This window comes from Lutzomyia longipalpis, chromosome 2, assembly GCF_024334085.1.
Source record: "Lutzomyia longipalpis isolate SR_M1_2022 chromosome 2, ASM2433408v1".
NCBI classification, from domain to species: domain Eukaryota; kingdom Metazoa; phylum Arthropoda; class Insecta; order Diptera; family Psychodidae; genus Lutzomyia; species Lutzomyia longipalpis.
The window spans coordinates 2,580,174-2,591,830 of NC_074708.1; the positions used below are offsets into that span (position 1 = coordinate 2,580,174).

Below are 11,657 nucleotides of genomic sequence, written 5' to 3' on the forward strand. Positions count from 1 at the left end.
TTATATTTCCGCGACTTGTTGATTACAATTCAGGAAGCATGAGGTTTTAAGAAATTCCCCCCGAAGGGACTCCTAGCATAATATCTTACAATGCACCAACTCTCTTGTTTTTTCATTCTACTTATAAAGCTCCGCAGTGAAATAAGCGCTCAGGAAGAAAATCCCACGCGATGTTTCTCCCTGCAGACTTGCAGCTTCGTCTTTGATTGTGATTTAATACGATGTGAGGGAAGGAAGAAGTAACAGAGAAAAAAAATCAAACTCTCATATATCATAATTTATTCTGTATTCAGTGAAGCTTGATCCACGCGAGGGCGGAAATTCAAACTCGTATGAGCATAAATAACGTGAAATTGATTTTCATAGATAAATTGCATACAATTTGTCATTCGACGGAGGTTTCGTTTAGACTTCATCAGCATACCCTTCGAGTATAATGCCCGGGGCTATTTCTTCGCAAATATACTCACCAGTAGGCATGTAGTCCCCAAGGGGGCGGAAGTGGTTATCAATCTCATCCTCAATACTAAGGAGTTTTTCCTGTTGCAACGAGAACTTCCTGAAGGGTGTGCTTGATGTTGAGCGAAAGCTCTCATTTGCATTATCATCCACAATTCCTTGGCAGGATTTTGGTCGACTAGGGACGTAGCTCTCGTAGACAACATTCACATCCGGTGAGGCATTCCCATTGGTTTGGTAGGGCTCCTCGAAGGGCATTCGATTATCGGTGGATCTCTTCATGGAAGCACGATTGTAGGTTGTCTTCCGCAGCATTCCCTGGAAGTTGAATGGTGGCTCATCAGAATCCTGAAATTGTGAAGAAAAAGAAATTAAAAAACTCACGAAAAACACATTTTTCTCTCAATTCAGAGCACCTCTTCGCTGTTCCTCTCCACCAGCATCTTCATCTCACGCACAGGATCAATTTTCCCCACAGTGTACTCCCCATATCCTCGTCTCTGTTCCAAATCCAACGTCCCTGAATCCCTTCGCTTCACCTGGCACAGTCCATACTCTGTGTTTGGTGGCTGTGGAGCTTGACGCTTCTTGTAGGACGAACTCCTTCCACTAAGAGCAATTCCATCATCGAATTTGCCCAGAATCTCACCAACACTGACATGCTCATAGGGGGTGGAGGAACGACGACCTGCAGAAGATGCCACATTGGAACCAACAGAAGATGCCGGAGGCTGTGGGGCACGCCTGCTGGATAGAAGTGGATTAATTAATAACTTGTGTCTCGGTGAATTTCTGCGGTTGTCGCCCCATTGAATTGATACATTCTCACTGAAATATCTCCCTCAATATGCCAAGGATTCCCTTCAGATACTATCATCGTCAAAGCGAGAAATGTCGATTTTCTGTGCCTCAAAAGGGGTTGTAATTAGCAAAAATCAATGAATTTATCACTAAAAAAGATCCGGAAATTTTTTTAGTGTCTCTTTGAATTTTATTTTCAATGAAGAAGTTTAAAATTTATTTGGAAAGTTCATAGTTTTATAAATTTGCAAAAAAAAAGAAGAAATTTCCAGATTTTTTCTTGAATTTCCCAAACTAATTTCAATGCAGAAAATTGCATAAATTCCCATTAAAAATAATTTGTTTTTAAAGAAAAATTATTTCATGACATTCTCTCGCAGTTTTTAATGATTCAAAAAATATCCCTCAATGACCCACCCCTTGAGTTTCGAAAGCACAATGAAACCGCACGTTAGCTGGGAAAGTCTGTGGTGGCTTTTTTGCTTTTGGAACAAAGGCGATTGTATTTGGTGGTGTAAAAGAGTGTGATGCGGGAAGACGGGCGGGGATGGCGAATGAGATAAAGTTTGTTGGAGATTAAAAAGTTGCGAGGATGTCCTAAATCGCCCATTGGGGTGTCCATTTGGCGGGGAAAGTCTTTGCATAATTGTACTCGCCCGTGGGGGCTATGCTAGCTTGAGCTTTTTCCGAGAGAGAGAGAGAGGGAGGAATGGAGAGCTTTCTTCACCCATACCATACCTCTTGAGCTGAGCATTGATGGTGGATTCACGACAGTAGGGCTCACTGAGGATGGGGTTGGTTGTGGGGCCGTGGGTGGTGGTGGGCGCATCGAAGATGGCACTGTGGGTGGCGGATGCTATTTCGGCTGACAAATTGGTGCGACGCTTCATTGGTGCGTCCCATGCTTCGTCATCCGAGTCCGCGGAAAGTGGGGCAATTTGTTCCCCCGGGTGGCACATGAAGGATGTGTCGAAGTAGGGGATGTCGTCCAGGCGAAAGGGAAGCTTCCACACTGAAGGTTTTCTCACACCCAGGAGACTCCCGACTGTCTCATGGGGATCCACCCGCTCAATGAGGACGCATGCTGAACAAAGAGTCACCCCAGCCACGAGACGCTGATTGTAGATATGGATCTGCTGGGAGAAATTCACGAGATCCTGGAAGCGAGCAGCGCGATAGTGCAGCAACACCTGGTACACCGTCTTTGTTCGCCACCTCTGGGCATAATTGCGGACAAATAGTGCTGTTGCAGCGTCAATTTTGCCCGTTCTTGCATCAATCAGTGGTCCATATTGCTTCCTCACAATGTACCCACGATATGCTGAAATGTACATAGATAACATAAAACTCATAAACCGCGAGAAATATTTACCAAATTTTCTTTCTTTTTTTTTCTTGTTAATCCGCAGTCATGCGAGGAAATGAGAGAAAATTTTATCAAATTCATGATTTAATCAAAATTATTATTTTAGCTCATCTCATGCTATTTTTCCTGGCAGAAAGTTCACAATAATGTAGCTGGATGTTGCTGAATGTTGCTTCAGCTGTTACTTATGCTGCTGCCGCTTGCAAATGTGAAGCAACTATCGTACGATTTATTTACAATTAAACATAATTATGTACATCATAATATGGATTAAAATATTATTTATTCAGAACTTTCATAACATAATTTTAACCATGTTTTTTTTTATTAAATATTGCTTAATATAATGAAAAAGCTCATTAAAATATTTTTTATTTGAACTTTTTTAATAAATAAAAATTTTTAATTTGATTAAAATAAAGATATAAAGTAAATACATGTGATGGGTGGTAAGATAAAAGCTCAATGTCCCAACATAATCCATTATTGCATTAGGGCTCGTTATCTAGAAGAAAATATTTGGGCTTAGCTTATAAAATTTTCCAAACAAACCTAATTAAATTTTAAATTTCAAAGAAAAAATATTTTAAATAAAAACCCCCAAATTTTCCAACCCCATAAACAACAAATCAAGCCAATAAAAAATCAAAGGGTTGAAAATGCGTATGACAGCGCTAAAATGCCATCCATTTCAGCTTTTTAATAATAATTTAAAAATCCATTTCACATGTTAGTGGGCACATTAATGAATTTGACGAATAAAAATTGAATTTATTGTGAAATTTGTGGAGAGAATCAATCATTTTGGGGGTTAAACACTTTGCCCACCCTTTTAATTAGTCCTACCTCGTTAATATTGGCTGAAAATGCACTTATTAAGGCAATCACACAGTAATTACTCACAAGCCCTCCCTCCTCCCAAGCGCTGTGCAATTCATCTGTGCTTTGCATTTCATTCGCTATATACACGTCATTCACATACATATATACCTTCGTTATTTAATTAATCCATCAACTGCTGATTAATGCAATCTCTTTTTGAACTTTTCACCCGAACCCTCCTTTTTGGAATATATATTTATGAATTAACTCCCCCTTTCGATGGGTTATGATGAAAATTGATGAGAATGGCAAACATGCAAATGGGGGATGGGGGACGTGTGAACAGTAGCCAAGGGGTCGTATGGGTAAGAGGCTCTTTTCAATGGGGATTTTCGAGCTTTATTGCATACTTTTCAGCCCATAGCATTCCTCCCTCCATGTAATTGCCCACTTTGTCACTCATGTAGAAGCGATACGTTGAGTGGAGGTGCGGAGCATGGAGTACGATTAAGTTGGATAAAATCATGCAGAAATATAAGTTGTTAACAATTATGGGACTTTATTGGGGGTGGTTTATACGAAGAAGGGATTTTCACACCAGAATGAGGGTTTAAATGAAAGTTTCCACACACATATATAATACACAAACACATATTACACTGAAAAGCTCAGAATTTTCTAGTTTTGTGTAAGAAATAACAATTTAATGACGGTTAATTTAAAATTTAAAAGTTCTTATTCCTGTTAAAATTATCCTTGATTAATAAACGAACTTCTTTGGATTACGTTTAGGCCGTTTAGGATATTTATTTAAACAGTTTATTTTTTAATTTAACTGAAAGCTCTTAAGAGTTTCAGTTCATCAGTTTACACCATGTATTTGGCTCTCATAATAAGCCCCTCGCCGGAGAATGATTAGCCACAGCCCCAGACCCCTCTTCGTAATATTTCTATGTGTGTGTTAGTAGCGAAAACGCTACACATTAATTATTAAAAAATATTAACATTTTATTTACACAAAAACTCAGAAAATCATTTTATTTCTTAAGAAAATATTCTAAAATCTTTTTTTTTGTTAGATTTAAAAATCAATATTTTTTAAAAACAGTTTTTTTTTAAACAATTCTAGTTTTTTTTTTTAAACTGATAATTTTTTTTAATTCAAAATAACGTGAAATACCAACATTTTCTCACATCTCCATTCCTCAATATTATGAAGCTACTGTATATAGCAAAAAAAAAGCTTTCAAAACCTTAACTTTTCTGCATAATATTCTGCATTGAGCTTTTGCTTTTGATAGTAATTCAAGTGAAAGGGCTGTCATTTTCAATTTAACTTCTCCTTTGGTCTTGCAAAGAAAATCGCAAGCAAATAAATCATCCGCCATTTCACACAGTCAGATACCATTTAGCAATAAATTTTGCTATTTTCAGTGTGTGTGCAGGGGGAGGGGGGCTTGGGGGGTGGGTGTTATATCTCAATTGCGAAACGTGGCGAGAGAATAAATGGAAAATAGTTGAACGGTGTCAGCAGATTGGAAAAGAAGGGGGGTTGGCTTCTATTCATTCTTCACGGGGGAGCTGGGGTATCTCTTGCTCACCTTTCTGGATGAACAGGGCAGCTTTCTCCACATCGGGTGGCTGGTGCTGGGGTTGCTGACATGGCGGATGCAACTTTTTCAATTTCTCCACCATGCTGCGCTTCGCGAGGAAGGCTCTCATCATCGCCTGAACTTTTATGATTTTCTTCACTTGCGTCTCATACAGGCGTGCCAGGTACTCAACATTGTAGTACTTGAGGAAGACCTTTGTCTTCCCGATGGCCCATCCCTCCATTTTGAGGCGCACAAGGAGGAGACGGCAATTGTCGCGGGTCACGTCGACGGGTTCATTGAAGTCAAATGCGAGGAATTTGTAGCGACGCAGAAATTCGGGAAAAGGCAGTCGGTAGGGGAAGCCCTTCTGGCCGGCAACAGCTGTATCCACAATGGCAAGAGCCTTCAGTTGCTGTCGCACCATGTCTGCATGAAAGGCACGAGGGTTGTTCTCGAGATCTGCCCTAATGCACCGCACAAAATGCACCCCACTGCTGGTTGCCGCAACGGCGAGTGACCGCAACACTTCCAAGCACGTCTGCCGAAACACCGACGCCAGTGTTCGCATCTTGTGCACCTGAGAGTATGCCCCATGTGACAGTGTGTTGATTTTCTGCAAAAGAGAAGAACACTCTGTGGGTGTGAGAGAGACGATTTATTAAACCCCCAAAAATCCCCGCAGAATTCAATTAAATTTAGCAGAAATTTAATTTAAAAAGAAAAACTCCAAAAGACCTCGCATCCCTCCACATTTAGAGGGTTGAAGGAAAATAGCATTGTGAGCATAGAAGAAACTTTCACCAGCACGCGAAACTTTGCCAAGTTTCCCACGTGTAGTTTTTGCAATTTTTGCTGCACCTGAGAGGTGAGAAAAATCCCGGAAAAGCTCACGTGGGCGATAAAAATTAATTGTCAGTGGCACCTGTTTGGTATTCACGCGAGAACATCCACCTTTGAGCTATATTACGTGCTCGAAAGTAAGGTTGAAGGTTTTTTTTTTGAGACAAGAGGAATGCTCGTATAAAAGTAATTTTAAATTCATTTTTCAAACCATGAATTTGTGGGGTTTTCTCTGAAATTTTTGTCAGGAAAAACTAAAAAACTTTCAAAATATCTGAAAAGGGGGGAAATCAAAATTATAAAAGTTGTTAAAGCTTAGAACAAAAAAAAGCTTTTATAATATTGAGAAGAAAGCTCGTTATTCCAACTCTGGATTTTTACGATGTAAGAGTTCCATCAATTTATGCTAAGAATCCTTTTGATTTATTGAAAATTTTCTTATGAATTTTTTTCTTTTGAGAATTTTCCTTAATTTTTTTTTTAACTTTCTTAATCACTTTTAGGAAAATTGCGAATTTTCATTACATGTAAATTAATTTAGAAAATTTTCTAAGCTCAACTTTCGAATGAATTTAAATATTTATCAAAATCTTGACAATGTTAATTTCTTAAGGATTTTTGAGATTCTTAATTTACTTAAAAAATAAATTAAATAAAATAACTTACCTTCGTTTTTAATTGCTTCTCATTGACAAGAGCAACTCCCCATTTGGTACGTTTGCTATCACGAAGCCCCTCAAAATTGGTGGCTTCCTCAAATGGCATCGTGAGGTTGCCCGTCTTTGTGAGGGCATTCGTGAAGAGTGTCTTCACGATGGCATTGCCGGAAGCACGCAACGTGTCCAGCATTTCAGGTGGGACAAAATCACGATTCTTTGCCGGGAAATCTCTGGCATCGTAGGTTACGCGTCCCGTGTAGTGAGCCACGGAGAATTCATGCGGGGTTACGCGACGAATAAACTGCCTGCCGTGCACATTAATTGCACTCGTGATGGTGTCATGGGGCATACGGGCACGCGTGGCATCATCAATGAGATTCATAAGGCCACGGGGTTTGGCCATAATGTGATCAACTGCCTGCTTGTTGTCGTAGAAGCGCAAATTAATCACGGGGATGTGCTCCTCCTCTTGCTCAATCATCTCCCAGACGAACATCCTCTGGCTGAAGTGGTACTGCATCTGCTCACTGAGGCAATTCACGAAGAGCTGCTCCATGCGATTCCGCGGGAAGCACTCGAAGCCGAACATGTCCAGGAGGGTGATTGAGTGAGCATCACCGCTACATTGGCAGCACACAGCATCATCCCCCCGACGATGGCATGTGGGGTGGTTCAACAAGTTTGGGTAAGCTCGTGGAATATTAATGGAGTAAGAGAACCCCCGGGGAGAGGGGTGGTATGTTTTCCATCACCACCACCCGTCCCACCCCAAAAGGAGGAGGAAAAATTGCTGAAGATGGGCCATGTCGCAAGAAAATTGGTCCGATTTGGCACGCAGCACCAAACTCTTCGCAAAAATATCTCCTTGATTGTTTCTCCCCGGAATTAAAAGGACTTCCCGAGGGAGTACGCGCGGTAAACAATTCTCACTGCTGAGGAAGATTTATAGCACTTTGAGGAGGGAGACACACTTACTTTGAAATAACTTGGAGCACACTTTTAATTGCTTTCGTATAATAGAATGCCATATCCCGTTTGAAGAAACTTCCACGCAAGATAAAACAGAAAGATCCTTTTGAGAAAAGGATTTTCCAAAAGGAAAATTTATTAGTTGTGCAGAATAAATCTTTTTGGAATGTCCTTTTTAATGGACATGCAACGATTTATTTTAATTTGAAATAAAAAATGTTTTTTTTTAATTCAGTAAAAATAAGAGAAAATGATTATAAAAGAGCTTTTGATCTTTAAGGCATCTTTCATTGATTATTAATCGAATTAAAGGATTATGAGTTAAGATGGAGCAGCCTGGTGGTCACCCGGCGTCTCCATCGCAATTCCAAATACTCAGAATTGAGCTTTTGATTTTTCTATTAAATAAATTTAAAATAATTTACCAAAAATTAAGAAAACATTTCCTTCTAAAAGCTTTCTGAATTTCTCTTTCAAAAAAATATAAAGAAAAACATATTTCTTTTAATTTAATCTTAGCTCACAAATTAAGAATTGAATTAAAAATTTGCTCTCAGTGCTGTAAAATTGAAGAAGTAACATTTTAAAATCTGTTTATGCAACCACATTGAATGCCAAAGATATAATCAAAAGAGCGCCACGAATCCTCAAAGGAAATAGAATTTGCAGAATCTTCCCTCGCTGTAGAAAACTAACTTAATTCTCCCCATTTCGCGTACTCTATCAGCGTCCCAAATCAGACCAACATTCCCTGAATTTGCCAAGAAATTTCTTCTTCAGAGATTTTTTTTTCCATCTTCTTCTCATAAAATACTTACAAAATAGCTCGTGAGATGGTAAGTCGATGATTGAGGGTGTTCGTGATCCAGTCCACAAGGCGCGAAAAGAGTGTCCCTGCTAGGACATCCCTGGCTTCCCTTGCTTCATTTCCGGTATGTCTCCGCCTTTCTGCCGTGCCACGTTCCACGATGCAGTAATTCAGGAGAGCCCAAAGGAATTTCTTCTCCTCCACACCCAGCAAACGTGCCACCCTTGCTGCAACTTCCGGATTCTCCAGCTCCATTATTCCACCCTCATCGAGAAAGCGAAGCTCCCCGAAAAGAAGAATAGCCGCAAGGATAACATGAATAGATCCCAGGTGCTCCTCTGAAAAACCCAAATCCAGAAGATTTTGCTCAAATTCAGCAAATTTTGCAGCATTTCCCTCAGCATTGTCACGGATATGGGTGCTTTTGCCACTTCCTGGTGCTTCGGGGACTCTCAAATAGCGATACTTCCGCCCACAGTCGAGCATAAAATCCCCCAGGCGACCACGTGAGCTCATGGCGTCATAGAAAAAGTAAATTATGTGGAAATTGCTGTGGGTTCTGAAACGGAAAATCAGTGCGTGAAAATTTTATTCAATTTTAGCAATGAATGTCAACGGAAGGAAATCATGAGGAAAATGCTTCCGGCTATTGAGAAGCTTTTTGGCGGAACTTTTAGCCGGGAGACAAACCCATAGCGCATGTTTCATGGTTGTTTTATGTTTGTTTCACACGTTTCTTGTTATGCTTTCAGGGGGTTTATAATTTCCAAATTTATGTTACTCTTTTTTGTAAAAAAAAATTTTTGTAAAAATAAAATTTTAAAAATATCGAGATTTTCTTTTATTTTTTAAAAATAAAATAAAATTATTTAGGATTAAGAAAATATATATTCACTCACAAATCCATTCCAGAAATCCGGGATTTTTCCAGCAGGAAAATATTGTGGATGACTCCACTGAGCTTTCCCGTTGAACCAAAGGTAAGCTGACTCTGAAGGACACACCTAGTTGAATTAGGATTCGTTGGGGTACCAGCATGTGTGAGAACGTCAATTATATCAAAAGATTTTTGAACTTTTTCCACAACATCGCGATTTCCATCTCCCAGAAAGCTCAAATGCTTCAAAAGTAGCTTCCGGTTTGTAGTCTTTCCCGAGTAGCTTTCACCTGCTAGAATAATATGCTGCGGATCTTCATGATGCAGCATATCCTGATAGGCCTTATCGGCTACGGAGAAAATGTGAGGAGCATTGTCTGAGCGAGATTTAAATTTATATTTGCTGTGAATCTGAAAACGACAAAAATTAAATTTACAGAAATTTCAATTAGCGTCAAGTTTTAAGTCTTTAAACTTACGTTTAACGGAATATCTGTAGATAAATCATTTGAATTTACTGAGAGTAAAACATCTCCAACAAATGTATAAGACTGCCCATTCATTAGCCGACAATTTATCTCATTCAAGATGGATTCTTCAGTAATCCTTTCCATTGCAGACAAATCCTCAACGTACATCTTAACAGGTTTACTTCCGAACTTCTTTAGGCATTTATTGAAGATAGCTATTTCTTCCTTACTTTCAGGTAAAGAAATACTTTCAACATTTTGCAGCATAACTTTCAGTTCCTGAGATAACTGAAGCAAGATAACGAAAATAAAATCTTGTGTAATAAAGTAAACACGTAAAGGGACGACCGTAGACAATGAAGGGGTTTCTTAAAGATCGGATTTTAGGTCTGAAGTTCGGTTAACTAAATTTTATTAATGGCCGACGTTTTGGACCATTTTAGTCCTTCCTCAGGCCTACAACAATCCATAAGACTTAAAAAGACCTAACATGAGGAAGGACTTAAATAGTCCGAAAATTCAGCCTTTAGTAAAATTTAGTTAACCAAAAATCTGATCTTTAAGAAACCCCTTGAGTAATAACGGTTTAGAGAAGCCTTATAAGCTCTGACTTACATGATAATCATTTTCAGGCAGCTCAGTGAAGAACGGATGCTCCATGACTTCAACCATAAAAGGACGATGTTCGGGATTCTTCTCCAGGCACTCACTGATAAAGTCATTGTAGTTCTGACTCCAGTTAGCAGGACGATTGAGAGTAGGTGGTGGGTTCCGGACAATCTGAAACATTACCCTTGTTGGATGCATATCCTTGAATGGAGGACTTCCGTCTCCTAGCTCAATAGCCGTTATCCCCATTGCCCACACATCACACCGACTTCCATAAACTTCGTCGTCGTTCTTTGTTCCAGAAAACATTTCTGGAGCCATCCAATTTGGGGAGCCTATGTTGGTTCCTCTCTTCCCGAGCGTTGTCTTTATATCTCTGGCTAGGCCAAAGTCACACAGTTTCACTTCTCCTTCACCTGTTAGCATAATATTGCATCCTCGTACATCCCTGTGCACAATATGCTTCGAGTGCAGATGTACAACAGCTTTGCTGGTTTCTCTGAGTATATAGCCGATCTGTTCTTCAGACAGACGCCTCCCAACTGTATCCAATTTACGAACAAGATCAATAGCAGGACCCCCTTCACACAGCTCAAGGACAAACCATATTTGACTGGATTGTCCGGGAATTTTCTTCTGGAAAACTCCATAAAAACGCGGTAAATTCGGATGATTCCCATAGTCACGTAGAACTCTGAATTCTTCTTCAATGTGAATCCTTAATTCCTTTTCATACGATTGAATTTTTATTGCCACTCTCTTTCCACTATTTTGTGTATCCACTGCACGGAAAACCTAATGAAAAATCACGGGATTTTCTTTGTTAGATCCTTTAAAAAGCTCCACAAAGAAGGATCATTTTACCTCTGCACAGACACCTTTTCCGATAATTTCACCGAGTTCAAAACGATTTCCAGGATCTGGAAGAGACTCCAAGCGCAAGTAGCTCATTTTGATGAATAAATCCTTATTCACTAAACTCTTAGTCTGAAGCACGATTGAAGCCTACAAAGTTCTCTGCCAAAACCACCTTGTCTAATTGTTTAATTTAATTAACCAACCAATGAGGAAGTTTGCAAGAATTTTCCTTAAGAAAATTCCTGAATTTTTTATCCTTTCAGGCTTTCACAAACTTTACATTTTTCTTTCTTTTTCAATCAAAGAATCAAAGGATTTTTTTTTAGAGAATAATTCAACAGAGAGAAGGCTCTAAGAAATTATTAATTAAGCAACTCAGAAGAGGCAAAGAAAGGCAATGTTAGTGCGTGAAAAGTTCGCGATAAACTGAATTTTCTGCGATTCACCTGTGCCAGGTAATTTCAATTTCCACGTGAAGTCGTAAAAGTGGTCGCCAAAGTGTGTGGGAAAGTATGCACCGAGAA

General features: G+C 39.4%; 1 protein-coding gene across 3 annotated transcripts; it reads right to left on the minus strand.

Moving 5' to 3' along the window:
* Positions 1–262: 262 nt before the first annotated feature.
* LOC129788586 (neither inactivation nor afterpotential protein C) lies at positions 263–11,569 on the minus strand. 3 transcript variants are annotated; one of them, XM_055824779.1, is made up of 10 exons: positions 11,140–11,569; positions 10,282–11,070; positions 9,676–9,954; positions 9,219–9,607; positions 8,330–8,878; positions 6,550–7,162; positions 5,050–5,656; positions 1,999–2,581; positions 876–1,203; positions 263–807 (listed from the first exon to the last, which is right to left on the minus strand). In XM_055824779.1, exons 1-10 carry the CDS (start codon positions 11,224–11,226, stop codon positions 406–408), a joined length of 4,626 nt encoding a protein of 1,541 aa, XP_055680754.1. In that variant the 5' UTR covers positions 11,227–11,569; the 3' UTR covers positions 263–405. The 3 variants fall into 3 exon arrangements, with proteins under 3 accessions (XP_055680754.1, XP_055680752.1, XP_055680755.1); XM_055824777.1 differs by having other exon boundaries at positions 876–1,206; XM_055824780.1 differs by lacking the exons at positions 263–807; positions 876–1,203; positions 1,999–2,581 and adding an exon at positions 2,891–3,131 and having other exon boundaries at positions 11,140–11,541.
* Positions 11,570–11,657: the final 88 nt, after the last annotated feature.